Consider the following 23,130-nt stretch of genomic DNA (forward strand, 5'->3'; position numbering starts at 1 on the left):
TATAGCTCAGTTTCTCAGTGTGATCCATCAAACTGGAATCTTTCAAATGCGAATTACTTCAATTTGATCCCCTTTTCAATATCAATGGACCCAATGGACCGACCGGGATAAGTATTTAAGTTATTAAGAATACTAGGTGGGTTAGTGACAAGATACACAGAGTTCGCACAATGCTGTTTGACTTATTTATACAAACTTCAGACCTAACCTTTATGGCTTAGTGTCTTTAATTTATCATAGGTAAGACATTTTTTGTAAAAAAATTGACGGGGTATGGAATATTAAGGGCAAACGATTCATCAAATTTAGAAGAACCAACAAAATAGTTACGGGTTTGGAAATTAGAGAAGCTAAATCATATGGCTATGCCTCATGTGTGAAGCCAGTATAACTCAAAAATCAAACCCTGCGTTTCTCATCGTTATCACTGATCCTCCTAAAATATTTTATTGTAATTATGTACCCGGTATAAATACTAATAATTGGGAAGATTTTGCCCTTCTACTATTTGTAAGTTTTTCTTTAATTCCAGCACCGACTCGACATACCTGATTGAAGAAGATCTTCCTTAAATGCTACAATTAAAGAAAAAAATCTAACGAACATCAGGGAGCAATGGGAAATGGCACCCTCATTTAGAAAAAAATGAGAAAGTCAAAATTTCAAATTATAAAATATTCTGAATTATTCCATTTTATCCGTTTTACTTTACAAAAAAATCTTTTTGCTTAATCTTAAAATTTGAACAGATCATTTATAAAAAAAAAATAATGTGTTAAGATTCAAAAATTGTGGAAAATCTTTAAGGAAAACGGGAAAAACCTAACGCCATATCTCCGGTTCTATTTGACCGATTTTGAAGAATGAGGGCGCAAACTAAAAATCTCGCAAAGCGCAACGACTTTCTATGACATTAAAACGTCGTAGGCTCAACGCAAGGGGCATAATCGAAAGTAGAATTTTCATATTACGTAAACTCATTTATCTCGACTCTTGTTCAACCGATTTTGATGATTATTTCGGCATAATTGTGTAGAACATTTATATCTATATTTCGTACAAAGGTATTTTTTTGCTCAGATTATGCCATATGTCCGATTTTGTCGTTTTAGTATAAAAAGATTTTTTCCCACAATAACGCTGCGAAAGTACGCAAGTCCTGATATGACCGCTTATACTCGACTACGTTATTTAAAACAAAGGTTGAAAAGAAAATTTTTATAAAATTTAATCATTCTTTGATAGTGTCGTAGTCCGTCACATGGACAAATTACCCGCTGTGGTCAAAAGACGTCTTCCAAAACAAAAATTGAATTATCTCGGCTACCGATAAGTTCAATTTTTGGGGCAAAATTATAGAGGACAAAAGCGAAAGAAAAACACATAAGAGACTGTAAATCTTTTGACCAATAAAAACAAGCAACGAAACATGGCAATGACATTTCTTTTCGCTGTGAGATATCAAAAATTGTTTCGATTTTTGTTACATTTTACCCCAAGTGGTCGTTTTTAATAAAAGGATTTCAAGAGAAAAGAATCTTTGTAAAATTCTAGAGTATAGATAGCGGCTTCGTGTTCAAAAAATCCAAATCATTTAGGAAATATTCACCAAGTGCAGCAATATTGAAAAATAAGTAGGTAATTATTGATATTTTCTGCAAGGAAACTATTTCAAAAATAGGGCTAAAACTTTCGACATTTTTTATTTTCTAAATTCCTTGTTCTAATTCTAAGAAACCTACATTGAAGAAGGTTATTGGAGGCTATCTATGGAAAAAAATTTAAGCCGTTATCTCTTTTATCTTGGAGGATATTGAATTATGAAATTTTCTAGTTGTGACTTTTTGCCCCAGTCTCCCCTACTTACGTTGCGGCGTGAGAACTACATTTTGCTACTTGGGTAATTTTTAACGTTTTCTTTTCAATAAACGTTAAATTTTGTGTTTATTGTGATACAGACTTAAAAATAAGCAGATTATTTTTTACTCTAATAATGGAATTGTTTTCGTTGGCAATTTTGCGACATTATTTACAAATTAAATAGTTTGAATATATTTCTACTTCAAGGTGACAAAATAAAGTATAAATAATTCTATAGTTCAATGAACTGCTGCAGACATAATATAAAAATTATTATTATTCTTTCTATTGCAAGTAATATTGTAATGTTTTACAAGCGATTTTTTGATATTACAATTTAGTATTTGGTTTTTTTTGACACATGATAGATGGTATCTAGAAAATTCCTCGACATTTGCCTTCGATATTTTTCACGTGTCCTCTTCTGAGATATTTCTGGTAAAATAAATACATGTGAGTGGTGGAAAATATAAGATTATTTGAGTGAAAAAATCCCTCCGTTGCGTGTGTATAAGATATTTTGGGTGGCTAAAATTAAAACATGTTACTCATACCGAGTTAAATCAGTTAGTTACAAACATGGAAAATAATTCAACAGTGTGATTCATGATTCTGATCTTGTTCCAATGCAACATCATGCTGAAAGTGGAGAATAATGCCCATAGTAATGCATATAAATGATTAAGATGGACTTTGAGAAAATGATTTTTTTTTAAAAAATATTTTCCACAATCATGTAAAGAGAAAAATTTCTATTTTTTATGCAAGAGCAATTTTGCATAATTAATTATTTCTCTGCAATTATTATATTAGCAAATAAGATTCGATTAAATTATTCCACAATCACTTTATATGTTCATAAGGCATGCACCCAATATCATTTCATTTATTCATTCATTTGCTAAATGTTCACCTTTTTTATGGATCTTTCATTCTATTTCTTTTTCTTTTAATTTATTTTAGAGACTTTTCAATAGTGTTATAGTCTCTTTTCCCGCAACCACTATCGAAAGAGTGAAATTTGCGAAAAGAAAATGAGATGAGTATTGAATCTTTCACGTACTCAAAGGAGTTATTTAAAATACAAAGAATAAGCTGAAACCGCAAAAGAAAAATCCACAATTACCCAGACATTTTCATATATGTATAGTACCCCCTTGGGCAGTTACTCTGAATACTTGTATAAGTATAACAAACCATACAGATAGAGATCTTATAAAATCATCTTGAAAAGACTAAACGTGGAGAGGAGGTTCATGATTAGACGGACGCCTATATAAAAGTTCGCATTGACCCAAAAACAGGTATTTCAATTTCATCATTCACAAACATCGCATCATCCAAAGGAAACGGTGAAAATCCTCTCGGGAAATTCTTGCGCGTTAGATCAAGTTGAGTAATTTATTGTTGAAATTTTTTCTTGCGCATTGAAAAATTGCGATCGCCAAAAAGTGCTTAGTGAATTGTGAATCTTTTTTTTGAAAATCAATTTCAACGAGAATTCCAGTTTGAATTTACGGTGATTCGCTACTATCTCCGTAACTTCTTTTAAATTTAATATTTTGCTGTGAAGTATAAATTTTGAAAAGAAAATTTGTGAAAATGCCTGGACGTCCACTGTGGCAGGTAATTAAAATTCTTTTGTACTGAAAGATATATGGTATTCGGCGGTATTTTCCTTGAAAAAAAAAGAATCAGTTTGTCAAATTCAAATTTGTGATAATTGAAAAGGGTTAAGTGTTTGTTTGAAAGCTCCCCATGATGAAGCATTTTCTTTGTTCGAAAAGGAAATATATATACCGCCGTAGGAGTCATACTTGTTTACGCGAAAAGCGTTCAAGAAAAACAATTCCAAGTCTTGACAAGGTTCCAATTTTTTCTGGGTAATGTCTCCACATTGATGCTTCATGCAATATTTGACAAAATATTTAACACATGGTTAATTACCGAGAATTTATGTTGATATTTTATTGGGTTTTCCAAGGTCTGGGTGAGATATTGACATTCAAGCAATATTTTCTATGATCGTTTCTGCATCTTTTTCAAGCTCTAGCAATATTAGATGGTCAAGAGGGAAATAGAAACAGTTTTTTTTTCTGTAATTTTAATTAATTTCACACATATATATTGTTTGTAGTCTAGACTAGGCTCTTAATTCATTAACATTGGAATGTACATAGCTCTTCACCTTATTTACACATTTTATTAACGCATTTGCAGTTGGAATGTCTCGCTTTAGTTATTCTTCCGACTGTACAGTTCACTGGGTTTTGGTATATCAGACACGAAGAAATTGGCGGGAATATTGTCAAAGATCTTCTTCATCATTCTCAGAAGGATATCCTCTACGGTTTTGGCGATAACTGGTTTAAGGCCCTCATTGACAGGACGCCAATTTTCATTCAGATAGGCATTTGTACTGTCCTCTGTAAGAAAAAAAAATAAGAGTTATCTCATGATTGTTATCATGTTATTCTTCTAATGCGGACTACAGATTATTGGTTTAATCTTATTCGCGTCTTTAGGGTAATGTCATGACTCGGGGAAAAAAGTTTTCTTGGGTATTTACATTAATTGAAATCTATCTGTTCGTGCACGACATCATAATAGAAGGATGTAAGATTCTTGGCTCATTTTCTCAAGACTCCAGTTAGATTTCAATTAATGTAAATAGCCAAAAAGAAACTTTTTTCCCCGGGTCATATATGACCCTAAAGACGCGAAAGAGTTAATCTTATTCGCGACTGCCTTTATAATTTATAAATATGAAAGTAATGGATCCCGATCAAAATCCCGAATGGGCCAAAATCCCGAAAGCCAAAATCCCGAATTCTTAAAAGTGTCATAGCTACTCCCACGATTGTACTCGTGCTTGTTGGAGGCAAAGGGAAATCTTCTGTATCTTGGAAAATTATTTTAAACATTTTCTTCCATATAATTTCATCCCTTTCACGATTTTGAATATTCGGGATTTTGGCTTTCGGGATTTTGGCCTTTTCGGGATTTTGGCGTTCGGAATTTTGGCTTTCGGGATTTTGGCTGCCACCGGAAAGTAATATATAATGAAACCGGGAATTCTCGAGATTTCGTAAAATATTCAAGAACTCGTGGGAACCCCTATAACCCGGGACAGTTTTCAGGACCGTCGAGAAATCCGGAAAACCTTGAAGGATCCATGGGAAAAGAACACTTTATAACTAAATTATTAAATGAGACAAATATATTACATATTTTGAGTATAATTGCATAAATTTTAGATGAAATATGTAGACAATACATAAAAACGTAATATTTACACATTCAGGGGAAGCGCGGTAGGACGACTGAACCTTCGGACAACTTTTACAGCTTTTACAGGAAATTTGAAGAATTGGTCTAGCTACTAAATTATAATTTAATATTGGATCAAAATCATTAAAAACATATTGAAAAAAATAATTTGTTCGAATATTGAGTGGTCTGAAAGTAGCGCGCTTTGTCCTAGTCTATTTTTGACTTATACGGGCTTCAGACCTAAAGTTAACCATGTGGCTAAACTACTCTAACTTCTTGTCAATCTAGATCTTTTGGAAAAAGTTAACTTCGGATTGGATTATTAAAGACAAATAACCTGTTGGATTCTGGAAACGCAATAACATTGGTGACTACTTAGGATTTTGAGTTTTTTGGGAATTGGGCTATATCTCTAGTCCGAAAAACACCTTATTGTTGCTCAAAAGAGTACTGACTTGGGTTAATCTTACTATCCTTAGTCAATCCAGTGCAAAAGGTACCGATTTAAGAACTTAAAGTTAAACTAGAAAGTTAATTAGTTGGTGACTATAATATTGACTAGAATATTATAAAACTTCAAAACTTCTGTAGACCTGACATTTAATGAGATGGTTTAACTTTAATAGGGTGAAAATAAACCATAATTTTGTACAAACTCAAGGGGTTAGAAGAAATTGGGAATAGAAACATATATTTTTTTAAAAATTACTTGAAAGGTTTTGATTAATAGAATCAATTACAGAATCCTCAGAAGTCGCCGATCAAGTGTTCTAATTTGATTATATACAGTAATGGTATACGCGGTAATAACGAAAAAATGGCACAAATTTTTGACATTGGTTACCTTTTCAAAAAATCATATTTTATTTAATTTGGATAAGGCCAATTTATACTTCAGATTGTAATTATCAGTAGGTCTATTTGCTATTTAGAAGTTAGAGAATTTAAGAACGAGAATTTAAAATCCTTATTATAATTTCCGAAATTAAGATTGAGACTTAAACTAGAAGACATGTTTGGAGGTAGCTTTACTATTTAAAAGTAGCATAAGGTTATTAAGATTTTAAGATTGATATGAAATTTAAAATTGGGGCACATACAAATACTCCTTTTATTTTAGTTTTTAGTTTATTTTTTATTAAATATTCGGTTTAGCCTTAACTTTGAAATTTTGACTGTTCAATGCAGGCTTTAAGCTAGATTATGTAAAATAAAATTCGAAAATTTTAAAGTCTTTTTTACTTAAGCTTTTTTTTATTTTAAAACTTAAAAAAAACTATTTTGAAATTAGTTATTACATGAAATTAAATATTGCATGATTTTCAATCAAGTCAAAGTAGGGGTGACATGATAATTTCTTTTCGGTAGTAGGGACGAGGAAACCTCACATATAGGGAACCCATATTGACACTTTTGTCAATATCTTGAAATTTATTTTTAAAGTATCAGATAAAATGTAAATAAGATAACTTTCTTTCCTTAATTTACGTTTACTTATAAGAATATATGTTCAAATTTCGTAGTCCAAATGGTACAGTGTAGCGTGTTAATAGGTCTTGACAGGACTTCTTAAGGTGTCAATAGTTGTTCCTTTCAGCCTATTTACTGTTGAAAAATTAATGAAAAATTAATGAATGAAAAATTAAAAAATTGAAATGATAGCTGCATTTTCTGTAGTTAATATGAATTTTTAATCACGTAGCTTAAAGAATACAATTAATTAAAAGTTTAAAAAAGTTATCAATTCACATCAGGCAAGGTTATATTCCAGTTTTTTCAACAGTTTTCTTTTTAAATTGATGGTTATTAGCGCTCTTATTAAAGTTTTAATTAGTTTTGGATCAATTTCCACTTTTTTAGGTTTTTAGCTAATTAGATATTTGCATTAAGTTCAATATACAAATCACTACATAGATAAATCATATTAGAATGTGAAATTGCATTAACAGTTCAAGATTTATTCTTATTGAGATAAAGATCTTTGAATTTATGTGCAGTACTTCTTTGACTAAAAAACGTAAACAATATTACAATGAGTAAATTGAAAAGTAAATGTTATTTTTGTTATTTTTTTTTTAACGTTATTATTAAAGTTTTCCTTATATAAGATATTGAGCAGTAAAGCGAGCTTCAGACTTAAAGCTTAGGGAGAAGTAGGGTGCTTTTGAATTGGGGCACCTTTGAAATTTAATGTAATTTAGCTTCATAATTGATTTGTAGCTCTAAAAAATATCATAATTAGTTCCAGTTCTATTTAAAAATTAAAGTAAAACTTTTATTTTAAAGGTACCTCAATTCAAAGATGTTGGGCTTCCTCTTATTTGAATGTTTTGATTTATTTACAAAAAAAAATGTAAACTGGCTCTTTTTCAGGAAATCCTAATTTAGATTGGTATCTTAGGGCTAATATTGATATACCAGGTTTAATAAAAATCACTAGAATTGTTTAAACTTATTTAGTCTAAAGATTATTAGTGCACATCGAGACTATCGGGGACTGGTATTATGGTAGGGTAAAGTGATACAAGTTGGACAATTCGCCGGTACAAGTTGGACATGGCTTTTTTCTTGATAAATACAGTACAAAATTTGTTTTTAAGCACAAAGAACTAAATTATAAAACTAAAGCATTAAAAATATACAAATAAAAATGAAGTACTAAATTTATCAAGAAAAAAAAGCTCTCTCCAACTTGTACAATTGTCCAACTTGTACCACTTTACCCTACTATTTCAACGAAAAATCAAAAGAGGAAATTTTCCTCCTGTAAATTTTTTTTTTAAATAACATTACTGTTCTCAAGTGTTTCTGCATTATTGACTTTTCTATGTCTTGGTTGCTGTCATGACTGTTTTATCCGCCCTCCGACGTTTTCTAAAATCATCAAACAGCCACGACAGGAAAAAGCCCGAACAAGTCGTTTACTCAGAAATACATTAGTACAGCCATGTGCTAAAAAAGTGTTGAGGAGAAATATTTCCTCTTTTAAATCTTCATTGAAATAGCACCATACACCTCTAGCCTCTAGCTTAAAGATCGCTTAAGTCTGAATCCTAAACCAAGATCTGCAACAAATATAATCTCTTATGATTTCAATGGTTTATTTTAGATTCTGATATAATTATACATTGTAGGAGTATATATATTTTGAATATTTCAATGTATCGGTTGAATACAAAGTAATTGATGAGGATTACAGCTACAAGAGTGATCTGAGTGGAAACAAATTATAATTATTTTTAATTTAGTTGCGTTAATTCGCTATGCCCAACATGAATTTTAATTAAGCTGCACAGAATAAATCAAATGGACATGGAAGGTAGTGATCATGGAGAAAACACGAGCACTTGCCAAGTGTTGCATGTGATCATATGGTTTCCCGCATTTAATGAGAAATATCTACGGACCGTCGAGTATTCGGAACAACTTGCGACTTCATCTGCAATTGCATTTTTCTTCCACTTAAATTATACTACTTTTTTTTGTTGCCAGTGAGTGACAAGGGAAATCTTTAGTGTATCTGCATAACGAAAATATGATGCAGTATGCGAGAAAGAGCAAAAAAAAAATTTGCATTGCAATTTTTCTGATCTATTTAGGAAATGCACTTTACATATTTCACATATCATAAATGCAACAATCACTTATAGAGAAATTATATCATTCAGCAGAGGATGTAAATGTTAGTAATAATTCAATTGATGGGGGACTTGGGTGTTCGGAGGAAAAGTTAACGATATGTGATCGACTTGTGATGAGTAATGGAACAATTGTTGCGTAGATTTGTGTCTAAAATTAAATGCTGACTTATGATGAAAATTTATTTTATGATGTTTATTTACCCAGAGCTTTGACTCCGTCAAAGAGATTGTCAAAGCGCAATCTTAGGCCACTGATATCGTATTCCACCCTTGTTCCTGTCACATTGTAGAACACAAAGCCATCCCTCTCAATCAGTCTCGTCCTGGTGTACATGTGGATGTTCATGTTAACAGGCTCTAGCCAGCACTTTCCCCGGCCATTGAGGGGTATAATAAGGATTCTGCCCTGCATCGTGTAAACACCTTCAATGCGAACCTTTGGGAGGAAGAATTTGGTCTCCCAACTGAAATCCTTGGGATTGACCCTGTTTCAAAAACATAAGAATTTTTTTGTTTACATGGATGAACTCATCTGTACAGCACGTGTCGCATGCACAGCATAGAGTCATAAATTATTACTTGCTTTCAGTGACTTTTGTGTGTCTAAATCCCGTCACGGTGACCTTTGACAAGGACGCATTTAAACTCACAGGACCAGCACCTTGTAATACTTTGATGCGGTTTATTTTTAGTGGATCAACAACCACATCTTCGAGACCTTCAATCCCAGTGTACAAGTGCTGAAAGAGTCTCTGAATGTCCTCCGTGGAACATTTTGTGAATTCCTCTTCCGATACCGTCTGAATGGGGCACGTTTTCAGGAAAGACGCTTAAATAAAAGTGAAAAACAAATATGAGTAATGATGGGTCATTTAACTTAAACCTTGTTGAGAACATTTAACCCTTTCATGATCATGTAATCGTAATCTTGAACCAGACAATTATACAATTGAAATATATATTATAATGGAATGGAATCGTTGGTCCGCCGAAATCAGGTTTTTAATTTATTGCAAGAAATTGCAATGTCATGCTAATTAAATACTTGGATAGAGATTCTTGATCTTCCGGTATTTTCTGAGACGATTAATAATGAAAAGAATCTGAGACAAAGTTCTTGCTTTATGACTAAATAGCTGCTAAAACAGACTAACTGTGTTATCACACTTGCACATTAAAATTTTAATATGAGTCACATTAATTGTCGCTTGTGAGAGTCCAAATGTGTAATTTGTGTGTTTGAATCATTTTATATTCAAAATTTGATCTATTTGTTAATAAAAAGGTAGACTTGGCCCGCAAAATTTGATATTAAATTGATTTATAGCATTAATGCGAAAAATTAATGCGATTTTCTCTTTAATTTTTTAATGTGAAAAATATTTATGCTTTAGGTAAATTTAAACTTATTTTTGCAGGCCAAGTCCACTTCTTTATCAATAAATAGAAAAACCCTAAATATTAAGTGACTCAAAAACACAAATAACATATTTGGACACTCACAAGCGACAATTAATGTGAATCACATTAAAATTTTAATGTGCAAGTGTGATAACGCCGTAAAACACAAACATAGGGTAAAGTGATATAATTTGGAATTAGTGTTATAAGTTGGACAATTCGCCGGTACAAGTTGGACATGGCTTTTTCTTGATAAATATAGTACAAAATTTGTGTTTAAGCACAAGGAACCAAATTATAAAACTAAAGCATTAAAAATATACAAATAAGTACAAAATTTATCAAGACAAATTTCAGAAAGAATTAGGGGGAAGTGGGTCATCTTAGAAATCGAACCGGTTAGTGGGACACCTTTGAAATTGGGATTTTTCACCTAATTTTAAATCGAATTTAGCTTCTGAATCTGTTTGTACGCTAAATTATATCAAGATAAGGCTCAATTTTATTTAAAAATAGGTGAAAAATCCCAGTTTCAAAAGTGTCCCACTTTCAAAGATGCCCCACTTCCTCCTATAGAGTTCTTTTTGTAGATAAACTTATCGGTTGCTCGATGACCGAGATTATTCAATTTTTGTTTTGTAACACGTTTTTCGACCACAGCGGGCAGTTTGTCCATGTGACGAACTATGACAATATCAAAGAATAATTGAATTTTGTAAGAATTTTCTTTTAAACTTTTATTGTATTAAAATAGTCGGGATATATGTACCTATATTATATCTAGGATTCCATAAATTGTCTATATAGTGCATTAGGATAATTTATTCTCGTTCTTTTTTAACAGGTTTAATTTTATTAAAATATGAATATTTGTAATTTTTTATGCACATTTTAAATATGTGTCTAAGGATCGCTAAAGGAAGAGCCTATCTAAGGAAATCATATAGAATCGCATATAAAACTACAAAAAATAAATTATCTCAGTGTATACGTAAAAGGAATATTAAAATAATTCGATTCTGTAATTTAAATACCTAGTCGGTTATAAAATTATGCAACAAAATGATTTATTGGAGGTAAACCACAGGAAGTAAAATAATATAATACTTGATGTGCGGTTGCCCTAAAAATACGTGTAAAACATGAGATGTAAAATAAAAGTTTAATAAAACCAATAAAAATTATACCGAGAATTCGTCGTTTCCATCACCTGCTACTGTAACTTCATAATTCTGTCTTGATTGAGTATTCCTTGCGAAGAGTATAATATTTTTTATTGAGATATACTTTGGGCCATTTTTATCTATATTATTCCTCAGATTATAATTATTTTTGCTTCTCTCTTACTTAGTAATAGCTATGACTCGCTTAAAGCATATAGATGCAACATACTTAACTATTGAGAATAGAACCATAATCTTTCGAATAAACGACTTCACTAAGTTTGCTAACTTAATGTCTCATTTACATGCGGTATTTAAAAAGTGTTTGTTATTATTTTCCAGTTTGTTATATTAGATGAGATCATATATTCTGTCAGTAGAAGAGGTAAAAAGTTTGGAGTGGTATATCTCAGCTCCTGATGAACATAATTGGATGAGTGAACTATTGTTGGAAAGCTTGGCTCATTAGCTTTCAGAATCTGGTATATGTAATTGGCTATGGGTAAATCATGGTCATCCAGAACCATTTATGTCGAAGAAGACACTTTTTGCAACGTCTTTTTTTGACCATCTACTGCTGGGACCAGGAGTGACCCACAATTCTCGCACTTGGACTGTTCGTTAGAGGAACTCAAAGGGTATAATTTGTGGGAGAAACTTTTTTTTTGGACATCTTACTTTTTTTTATTCATCCACTTTTGCAAGAATTTTAACATTTTACACGCATAGAAAAAAATGACAGAAATCCTTCTATCTCATTTTCTGGACAAACTAATGAAGATATCGACTTGGAATGTTCTAAGTACTCCCCCATAAGTTGATCCAAGGAATCCAAATATCATATCAATTTCATCCCCACGTCTATCCTTCCCCTCCAGAAACCACTCTTTTAGGATTTTTGTAATTTTTTCCTTGCGTGTAAAATGTTAAAATTCTTGCAAAAGTCGATGAATAAAAAAAAGTAAGATGTCCAAAAAAAGTTTCTTCCACAAATTATACCCTTTGAGTTCCTCTAACGAACAGTCCAAGTGCGAGAATTGTGGGTCACTCCTGGTCCCAGCAGTAGATGGTCAAAAATGACGCTGCAAAAAGTGTCTTCTTCGACATAAATGGTTCTGGATGACCATGATTTACCCATAGCCAATTACATATACCAGATTCTGAAAGCTAATGAACCAAGCTTTCCAACAATAGTTCACTCATCCAATTATGTTCATCAGGAGCTGTGATATGCCACTCCAAACTTTTTACCTCTTCTACTGACAGAATATATGATCTCATCTAATATATGTTTTAGACTGAAGGTTTAACCCAGTCGCCGAATATCTCGGAATTCGAAACAACAAGAAATTTTATTAATTTTTAAAATCTTATGGATGACTTATCCTTAATATTTAAGTCTAAACCACAGTTTTCTAAAATTCTTGCTTCTAAAAAATTACAGGTGATAAACCATGTACGGCTAAACCTTACGTCTGATTACCGTATTACATAATCACTACATTTGTATTGTTCATAATTCTCACTTGTGTTCTGAGTCTTTCTTAGAGTTTTATTTGAAAATAAAATGGTTAAATTAAGAAGAAACGCTTCTTTTTAAAGTTTTTAAAATGCAGATACGATATTGGGTGATATAATTTAAAAACTTGTGCTTTGCTGAACGGATGCTCCATGGGTAAATATAAAAGGATTATTCATTCATTCATTTTCAACCGCTTATCCCTATTGAGGTCGCGGGCCTCAATAAAGGATTTGAAAGGATTTCCGGTGTCCTTTTCATTTTTATCACTCTTCCTTCAGACATAAAATTTAACCATAAATTTTAAAACTATTTTTAGACTTAACTTGTCTAATTTCTTATTATGCAAGTTCTTAAAAAAATGACTTCAAACTGAATATTGGGGTTCTACAATCCATGATCCATTATGTTTTCAAAATATCCTTAAAATTGCATGTTATTTAGAATTTCAAGACCTTCGGGAATCGGGCTAAATCTCTTGTCTAAAGATCGCTTTATCTTTTAGCTAGAGCTTAAGGTAAAGGAGTATTTAAAAATTTATGGTTCTATTACGTTTTGCTTAGAGTTTGAGGAAGAGACAAGATGAAACGGAGAAAGAAGGGTTTTTTGGCGTGACATCCCTAAAATTTGCGTTGTTTAGAACCTACTTCTAATCGATAATGGCACATGATAACTAACGATCCATTGATCGTTAAAGAGTTAATTGAGCAAACTTACGTTTCTGTGTGATATATCCAGTTGAGGTCCCGATAGATAGAAATAACAACGTACAGATCACATTCCAAAGCATTTTCACTGGGTCTAAAGATAGAATTTTTCGTTCTTAATCTCTCGATCACCTCACCTTTGCTTCTTCCACCAAGAAGATTTGTTACTTAATTTCCGCAAATGCAATTGACTAAAAAAATTTTTGTCTTCTCGACACCGATGCCTGCAAACGTCTGACGAGTAAATTTACTAGGAATCCATTATATAATGTCTCCTCTATATCTGTATACAACATACATTTCTATAGTAGGTAGTAAGACAACATTTTCAATTTTTTTTCATCAACTTATGAGCCATAAGCCCCAACACCACGAACAGGTATCCAACTTTATCGTGGTCAAGTGGTGACTTCTAGTTTTTCGGTGTGTGCCAATCTCCAATACATCGCAAAAATGCTTGATTATTTTTCTTGACTATTTGTAACATTTATAGTAAAATGTGCAACAAGTTTGAAAATGCAATCGATTTGCAATGTGCAGTTCCACTGTGGATTGGGGGGATATGTATATATATTTCAATAATATCGAGGAAATCGGGGACAGCAACTTTAGAGTTTGAGCGCCAGACAAAAGTGAATGCAAAAAGCTCAGCTAAAAAATGCATCCACTAAAAAGTCTCACGGGGGGTTATATTGATGTTAAACTTGCAATTTGCAACAAGACACAATTAGTCGTGGTCAATTATTGGTAATTGTTACTTATTAGGCGCCACCCTAAAAATGTTTATCATCCACCAATCATGCCTCTTTTTCGCATCTTTCAATTAATTGGATAATTGTGGCAATAACCTTGGCGGTGTAACCTTAAAAAAAACTAATAATAAAGTTATAAGTTCAATTGGCAATTGAAATAGAACTCGTTTTCAGAAATTCGCTCAATAAAGAAATAAAAATATTTTGCATTACAAGAAACTTGGGTTAAAATCCAAAAAATCCCAATCGATAATCAAGGACAAAATCTTAAGATCCATGAATTGCGCCACATTTTAACCTGTTCCGATGACTTCTGTCTCAAGAGAAGAAAAAAGACCAAGCAATATTCATCATAAGTGTACTATTAGCTAAACATAATTATTGCAATTAAGAAAATTTCCACAATCTCTTGTTCCGACTTGATTCTTGTTTAACCCGGTGTGAGTTGGATGGCATGAAGTTTTCTCTCTTTGCTTATCTCAAATAACTAAAACATGCAAAAAGAAAGCGAATCGATCGAGAAATCTTGAGAAAAAAAGAAAAGAAAATCATACAAATGTTGAACACTCTATTCACCAAAAAATATTGCTCATAAAACTGGTGATGCTTCATTTCGCTATAATTCTATATGGTTAAGTACTGTTTTTTTTTTTAAGAAAATTTATATTCGAAATGGTCAATTAACGCTGAAGCTAACAACAAAAATGCAGCATCAGCTTTGCATCCAAGCGATTCGAATTTGCATTTACAATTCATCGTGTTTTAAGACACTCAATGTGGAAATTAATCGTTTTTTCTCTCATTATTTTACCGAGAAAATAGATATTGTAATAAAAAAATTATTATATTGATGTTTACTAAGTCATTCGAGCATCCATCAAATTTGCCGCGGGGCTTGCGCAAGGTATCTGCTGTTGAACACAGAAATCTATAGTATAATGGCCATATAATTCTTTATTTTACATATCAGTATCTAATATACTTGGGTTAGTCACTACCGCGATTATAATTACAGTGCGTTCTTTCATATTACGCAACTTTCTGCATGTCCAAAGATTGCACGCAAAATACAGCATTCTCTCGCTGTTTAGCCATTTGTAACTTACAATACATTAAACAATGAGCAGTCTAAAGTCTAACTGGATAAGCTTTAAGTGGGATGAGGGGGAATTTCATATATCAAGTTCAATTGGCAATGTCTTCATAATAGAAAAGAATTCGTTAAACTTTCCTTACTTAACATAGATGTGATTCAAAGTTGAGCCCTTTGGTGCTGAAACGATGGCACCTTAAGAATTCAGCATAAATTCACGTCTAAATAAGTATTATGTTTAATCCTATAAAACAACCCCCTGGCAAGTTGAAATTTGAAGTCACTTTCTCATACTTCGATTTAAATTTATATGGGAATTATTTTGCACTCGCTACCGTTATGCTAAATATTTAAAAAGTGAGAAGTTTTTCCGTATTATAAGATACCTTTCCGTATGGAGGGGTAAATATACTAAATTTTTGTTTAAATAATTTTTTTTCCTCGGAGCACTGTGAGCTGAGTCCGAGATCAATTTAAGAATTGGCTTCAAATAGCTCCATATAAAAAGGCCAACTTGCCAGGCGCTTGCTATAAAATAATTTAATCTTATCACATTTTCTGATTGACTTGAGCTTTGAGAACTTTGTTGCTAAAGAAAGATTTTAGAGAACCTTACCTTTATAGTAAGGTGGGGTAACTGGATCTTTTTCCGAAGAGTGCTCCTTAAACGCTTGTTTTTGGACTGATGAAATTATTTTTTACTTCTTCTAAATTCATAGAATTATTCACTGTTTCATTCAAATACATAATATATAAAAAATTATCAAAAATATTAAAGAAAATCTATAAAATAATGATAATACTGAAATAAGTCAGCATGCACTAACTGGATCGCCTTTTCGCTAATTCACTTTTAATTAAACCTTTGGATTTAAAATAGTTTTTTTCGCAAGGAAAAAAAAAACAATAAATGTTTTCTATCAAATATCACTGCTAGAAAATTTTTAGTGAAGAACCCAGCTGGTACAAGATTGAAATGAGTCGATTACACTAACTTATTTAATGGATAAAAATATTATTTTTGCATTTTCTCAAAATTGAATAGTTATATTATGTTACTGTAGTGACTATATTACGAAAATAAAAATAAAAATATTATTTTAAGTAGATTAGTCATAAACTATCCAGATAGCGAAGCGCCCGGATTAGCACACTTGACTGTATTCATGATATTTTATGAGTATAAATATTTAATATACTTACATAAATATGTAGGGGAAAGTTCCCATGCTTTACACGGTCTCAAACTTTAAAATGACTAAATTTTTCCTATGTTTTTCAATAAATATTACTTATTGCACCCATATTTTAAAAACTAGGGGAAAGTATCCTGTTTTTAAAATATATTGCGGAGTCATATTTTTCAGGAACATAGGGAAAATTTAGTAATTTTAAAGCTTGGGACCGTGTAAAGCATGGGCACTTTCCCTTATAGGTCTTAAGTGATTACCACTTTCCGTAGAAAAAACCCTGTCAAAAGATTTGTAGATTTTAATATAATCTACATGCAATTCAAGATTTTATAAAAAAATGTTGCATTTGATTATCTACACAGAAAAAAATATTTCGCAAATTGTTCGGAAATATTTGCGGATACCTACTAGGGACTTATGATATGCTTGTAAATCATATAACCCACTAAGAAGTTAGTAAAACATTGTTCGTAACATGATAACTTGAGGAGTATTTTTTGTTCTTTCGCAAACATCTGTTTGTAAATGAACGTAAAAAATACAGCAAAGTGTTCGTAGAATTTTGTCATTTTGTTAGGTGTTAAAAAATACAAATTTTTACGAATTTTTCACTGGATTATACGATTTACGAGAATTAATGGTCCTAATGAACCTAATGGTCCCTAATGGCAAATTCAAAAACAAATTTACGAAAAATTTTCCCACTGTTGGGGAATCATTTTGGTAATTACGATAATCCCTTAATAAAATTAAATAAAATTTGAAATTTGATTCTGTGATTGGCAAGAGCTTTGATGCATTCAAATTTATAGCTAGTGAAGAACCAGGATGAACCTAAAATCTTATGATACTAATACTTAATTAGACGTGGATCGAGTTATAATAATTAGTTTAAAATTTTAAGTTAGTTTTATTGTAAATGATGCAATTATTTTAAAAGCAAATATTACCTGAGATCTCATTATATCGAACTCGTTTCTGTACCAACTTCTTTTGCTTGGCGGTTCATTGTCAATGCATTGGGCATTACTTTTCAATTATTCACTGGACTAATTCGATACGGCTGCTGAAAAATCTGCATGTGAAGGGTTTCGAACCCGAAACTTTACAGTAATAGACACTACTCTATCAACTGATTCACTGAGGCTCTTAACATTAAGTGATAAGTACTTTTTTTTAAACATATAGGATTTTCACGACGAAAATAAAAATAGATAGGTAATCATATTGAATAATTCATCTTTATGTTATAAGATTTTCAATAAATTTCAGATAAAATTAACTTGATAAGTGCAATTTGATTACAAAAAAAAACTTTTGTAGAATTTTCCGATGAAATAATTAATACTTAACTGATGACAAATTTTTAATTTTATAAATATTACTGATAGTTTTCAGTAATAATTAATTTCTTAATTATTGTTGAACTTACTTAATTATTAATCATTAATTTTCAGTAATTTCTGATTTTCAATCAATAAAATTTTCGTAAAATATAGGGGAAAGAACGTTCATGCCTTCGAATAATGTGAATTTTCTTTTAATTGTCCTAAGAGACTTACACATTTCTTTTAAATATTAGTTAGCTTATCATCAATTGTTGACAATTCCGTGTTAATTTAGTGTAATGGTGTAAATCTCTTACGAATAATAAAAGAAATTCACATTATTCGAAGGCATGAATGTTCGAAGGGAGAGCACTTTCCCCTATGAAGAATTTTAATTTATTTAAATAGGTACATACCCAAGAAACGACTAAAATTTTATCCCAATAAAATCTTATTTGGCTTTTTATCTCATGAAGTGAAAAAGAACAACAAAAAACAATTAAAAAATTACCTGAAATCCTACGATTTGAAATTTAAGCACAAAATTAAATAATAAAATTATTTAACCACGAAGGAATAAACCATACTTTTAAAATAATAAGCTTAGAATTTGACAAAAATAAAAAAAAATCAATACTGAATTTGAAACAATCCATTTACCCTTTAAAAACATTAAGATTCTAAAAGTTACTAAAAGTTTGAAATATGTATGAACTATTTCCTTTTTGAAATGCAAGAGTGAACTTTTTAGAGAAGTCTAATGTTAAAATTTTAATCTATAATATTTATATAAAGCTAGTCAATTTTTTTTATAGTTTTAATTTAACAAATATTCAGATAGAAACTTTAAAAACAGATAGTTACAGATTTAATGTTGCAATGCTTAAATTATTTCAAAAAAATTTAACGGGTTTACGAATTAAATTTTGAAAATAAACCTTAAATTAATGCCCGTATAGATTCATAGATTCGATTTTTTTTAAAAGATTTTTTGTTGGATTTTATCATTCAAATTTATTATGTAGTAGAGTGGTATTCATTATATAGTTCTAGGATTGGAAAACACAGAAATTCTTTACCAAAGAAAGGAAATAAGGCATACGTATAGAGGTCATCTCCTTTAATTTGTAGCTTAGGGGAAACTGGGGTATCACCAAACACGAGGTAGCACCAAACACTAATTTTTATTTCTAAACTACTTGGACTATCTCGATCATTGCTTCAGTGGACAAGCATCCCTATAGTACCTATAAATTCCTATCGGTCTTATCCTCTGATATCCAATATCCTATTAAAAAATCGCAGTGTTTGGTGGTATCCCGTGTTTGGTGGTGCCCCAGTTTCCCCCTAACTAAATTTCCACAATTCTAATTAAATATATCATATGCTTCATATCTGTACTTTATATAAAATTGAGCAGAATAATTTCCCAGCCACTGATCAGATCCTAAGTTCGAGACCCCTCAGATTTCTTTTTCAAATACAAGAGCTGTGACTTCCAAACAGATCCTCACGGGAAATTTCACAATAGTAGAACCCAGAGTATTGGTTAACTTTTCCTGCCGAGCCCATTTATACATAAAATCGTTAGTAAAGATTTCCTCATCGATGTAGCATCAAATGCAGTTTATTGTGCATTCAATTATCATCATTTATAACATGAATGGTTTGTGAAATAGGTTTTTGTGTAAAATAGAAAAGCGCAATTACCTAGGTCAATTTTTTTCCGATCATAAACTTACAAATTGTGCATGAGAAAGACAAGAAATCATTTGTGATACAATCGTTATTGGGTAATTTTTTCTACATATGGCGGGTATTGCCGAAACCACCATGACCAGACTGAGAGGCACCTTTGTTGTAGCCCATCTGCAGGTTCAGCTGGCCCTCGTGAGCCCTAAGTTGCTCCTCAGTGAAGGTACGTTCATTCTTCTCTGCCATCTTTGGTCCTAATCTTGGGCCATTGTACTCAGGGTGCAGTTGTGTCTAAGTCAGAGGATTTTTTATGGATTAGGTTGTATGTTTGAGAAGGTTTCAGATTAGAAGTATTCTTACAATTCGGCCTAGAGAGTAGAGGCATAGGGTAACTTGGGGAATATTTCGACGTTCGAATAAATCAGCCGTTTGGAAGATCTCTTCCTCAGGTACGCCATATTTCTTAATGGCAGCCTGGAATCTAGGAAACAATTCGATATTCAGAATGGAATATTTGCAAAAGTATATCTAGGGTTACCTCTGGATATTTTCCATCAATTGGAAATTGGTTCCACGCTCCTGGATTTTCTTTACGGCTCCAGGAACAATTTTATTGATCAATTTGCATAGGACAACTCCATCGCGGAGGACATTCTCATAGTCTCCAGATATCTTCTCGCCAAGAACTTCTCCAATCCAAGTGAGAACTTCAGCTTCTTGTTCCTTGTTGCGTGGCTGGAAGCATTGGATGGGGAAAAAATTGTATCAATGTTTATATATGCGATCATCGTCTTAAAATAGTTGATACGACAGACATTAAATCCTCATCTCTTGAACTTTTCTGGGGGCCACCACCCGCACGGATAGATCTTTTCTCACAGTCCAAATCACGTCAAGCATTGGGGAGTTAAGCACTGTTATTTTCGGATATGATTTAGTTCAAGAAATAGAGAAGAAATGCTATGTGAACATATATTTATACTATGTGTGCTCTTCTGTCCGAGAGATTATGGCTTGTGGAATATAAATTTTAGCACTGATCCAAATGTATAAACACTAGAGAAGAAACGTATGTGGCGTCAAGAACATCCACGGTCAATTCTAAATGAAAATTTTCTATTTGTACCATTTGTGATGGTACTTGAAATTAAACAGAGACTGAGACTTTGCCAGGAGCTTTTCATTCCTTTTCACATCTCTTCGATGTTTCCATAAACATTTTGATCAAAATTTAATATGTCTAATTTTCAATTTCATTCACTATTTCTCTCTAATAAAAAATTAATCGGTTTTGTGCGATTTTTTTTCTGGTAAACTTCATTTCTGTTTAATAATTTTGCACACAACATTTTTTTGGTGGTCAAAGAGAAATCCATGTAGATTGTGTAAGCTTTTCCTCCAAGATTATACAAATGAAAAATAGGTGTGCAAAAAATTCACCAAATCCCAATTTATGGAACACAAAAAAAAATGGGGAAAAATGCTACTTACCGCCATTTTCACAGAGAATTTATGTAATTAAGAAATGTTGGGAAAATAATTAATTGAGCACTTGATCTGTGCGAAGATTGATGCTTGAGATGTCGTCTTTCACGAAAAGCCGCAAACTTTCGACTGACAAGAAATGTTTCAAAATACTGAATTTAAAGTTAATTAGACCAAAAATACAGGAGCGGACGGAAAGACTTGTCGGCGAAAATCGGCGCGAGTGGATATTGGGAAAATGTTGCTGAAGAGATTAACTCCCTCTCATCGCTATCAACGGGACAGAGATTGTGTTGGAGTGAAGAAGTGCGACTGATAAATTTACGTGGGTGGGTCAATAGTCAGAAAATAGCCCATTACAAATTTCTCATAGGCATAATTTAATAACTCAATAATTGTAGACAAATTTGCTCAATTTATAAGAAACCCCCTTGAATATACCTGGCTTTATTCATATCAATTATTGGGCAACTCATATGACAGGCTATTAATAAAGATGCCTGTTGCAAAAATATATTTTCATATTGAAATGTTAGGTGCCAGAGTTTTTAGAATTTACTTAAACTGTTTGTTTTTTTGAGTGCAAATAGCTCTTTTACAACATTATGATCAATGTCATGGCATTAAACAGCTGTATTACGTGGGAACCTTGAACTTGTGAAAAAGTGATTTGTTACTTCTATACATAACACTTGTCATTCAATAGGAAAACATTACACAGAATAGTAATACTATGGCCTTTGGAATCATTTGTTGTAATTGGGATCTTAGAAAGAAAGGTCTATTACCTTTTATGGGCTTATGCATCTAGCTTAAGTTTTTTTACAATTTCATTATTAAGGGTATTTTTTCATAATTGGTTTTTCTATTTTAAGATATTGGTAACTAGAATAAAAGTTTTTAAAAAGGTCAGGCGGAAGATCGAGTTTTGAAGAAGACAGCTTTGTCTTCTACCCAATAATTCTTTATGATATAGGTTAAGTGTGCCAAATTTCGGCATAGTTGCATGCAAGCGTCAAAGTCTCAAGTTTGAAATGTAATATTTTAAATTCAAATTGATTTTTTTAATTCTTTCTTCTTAAAGAGTGTTGCTTGAACCCTTGTAAAGAGTTTACCGGCTTTATTTATATATAATTATTCTTAATACATTTTAAAATAAATAAAAATATAGACATAGCTTTGGTGCCCTATTTCGGCCACCTTCATTCTCCAATTCCAATATCTTCCTATTCTTCCAATATCTTTTTCGCGTCATCTCGTTTATCGAATCTACATTTTTTGTAATTCTTTTGCATTGTATAATCTCTAGAGTACGTAAAATCTAAAAGTTCATGGAAATTCAAGGAACAAAAAAGGTGGCCGAAATTGCAATCTGGCCGGAATTTGGCACACTTATCCTATATTTCTGAATTTCAATCAATAAAGTTTTCGTAAAATATAGGGGAAGGTGCTGTCCCTTCGAACGTTCATGCCGTGAATGTGAATTTCTTTTGTTATTCGTAAGAGATTTGCACTAACTTATCACGGAATTATCAACAATTAATGATAAGCCAAGTAATATTTTATAGAAATGTGTAAGTCTCTTAGGAAAACTAAAAGAAAATTTACATTATTCGAAGGCATGAACGTTCGAGGTGGGAGTACTTTCCCCTACTCGGATGAGATGTCCTGATGCGCCGTAAGAAAAACACCTCAACTTTCTCTAAGTAATTTGGTTTATTTCTTCACTGCTCGGCTTCCAGTACCATAATGATACTTTTACTATAATTGCATAGACTAAAAGAACATTTTACACTTGAGGGTAAAGCTCGGGCTTTGGACATTGTCCAGCCTAAATCTAGAGCATTAACAGTTAGCAATTATAATATTAGGCCTCTACTTGCACATTACACGGATATAACCTGGTATTTTGTAAAGGTTTCGGTAAAGAAAAGCCATAATTAAGTTTTTTTTTGTCTTTTCTAAATTTATTTTTATTTTCGCTTTATCGTATAAAATAGTGTATAAAAATTCTAGATAA

General features: G+C 31.8%; 3 protein-coding genes across 3 annotated transcripts in view; 1 reads left to right on the forward strand and 2 right to left on the reverse strand.

Annotated features, from left to right (window-relative positions):
* The first annotated feature begins 3,107 nt into the window (after nt 1–3,107).
* Nucleotides 3,108–23,130, forward strand: part of LOC129799582 (muscle-specific protein 20-like) — a 39,304-nt gene continuing 19,281 nt past the window's right edge. Inside the window, exon 1 of the mRNA XM_055843607.1 lies at nt 3,108–3,486. Coding sequence (XP_055699582.1) covers nt 3,463–3,486 — 24 coding nt within the window. The 5' untranslated portion in view covers nt 3,108–3,462. The remainder of the gene's footprint in view (nt 3,487–23,130) is intronic.
* On the reverse strand, nt 3,935–13,803 carry LOC129799580 (protein takeout-like). The gene is made up of 4 exons (XM_055843604.1): nt 13,575–13,803; nt 9,354–9,603; nt 8,976–9,259; nt 3,935–4,286 (listed from the first exon to the last, which is right to left on the reverse strand). Exons 1-4 carry the CDS (start codon nt 13,645–13,647, stop codon nt 4,096–4,098), a joined length of 798 nt encoding a protein of 265 aa, XP_055699579.1. The 5' UTR covers nt 13,648–13,803; the 3' UTR covers nt 3,935–4,095.
* On the reverse strand, nt 19,542–21,495 carry LOC129799586 (myophilin). Its single transcript, XM_055843611.1, has 4 exons — nt 21,117–21,495; nt 20,164–20,360; nt 19,986–20,106; nt 19,542–19,916 (listed from the first exon to the last, which is right to left on the reverse strand). The coding sequence occupies exons 1-4, from the start codon at nt 21,120–21,122 to the stop codon at nt 19,734–19,736; spliced, it is 507 nt and encodes a 168-aa protein (XP_055699586.1). The 5' UTR covers nt 21,123–21,495; the 3' UTR covers nt 19,542–19,733.

Source organism: Phlebotomus papatasi, chromosome 1 (assembly GCF_024763615.1).
Source record: "Phlebotomus papatasi isolate M1 chromosome 1, Ppap_2.1, whole genome shotgun sequence".
NCBI classification, from domain to species: Eukaryota; Metazoa; Arthropoda; class Insecta; order Diptera; family Psychodidae; genus Phlebotomus; species Phlebotomus papatasi.

What these genes read in the sequence shown, in the direction of transcription:
- LOC129799580 (XM_055843604.1), bottom strand. Translation starts at nt 13,647, where the DNA reads ATGCTTTGGAATGTGATCTGTACGTTGTTATTTCTATCTATCGGGACC. An exon ending in TGGATATATCACACAGAAAC is followed by an intron (nt 9,604 to 13,574) that starts GTAAGTTTGCTC and finishes CTTTTATTTAAG; the next exon opens with CGTCTTTCCTGAAAACGTGC. An exon ending in ACAAAAGTCACTGAAAGCAA is followed by an intron (nt 9,260 to 9,353) that starts GTAATAATTTAT and finishes TTTTTGAAACAG; the next exon opens with GGTCAATCCCAAGGATTTCA.
- LOC129799586 (XM_055843611.1), bottom strand. An exon ending in TTGATGGAAAATATCCAGAG is followed by an intron (nt 20,107 to 20,163) that starts GTAACCCTAGAT and finishes ATTGTTTCCTAG; the next exon opens with ATTCCAGGCTGCCATTAAGA. An exon ending in TCTACTCTCTAGGCCGAATT is followed by an intron (nt 19,917 to 19,985) that starts GTAAGAATACTT and finishes CCTCTGACTTAG; the next exon opens with ACACAACTGCACCCTGAGTA.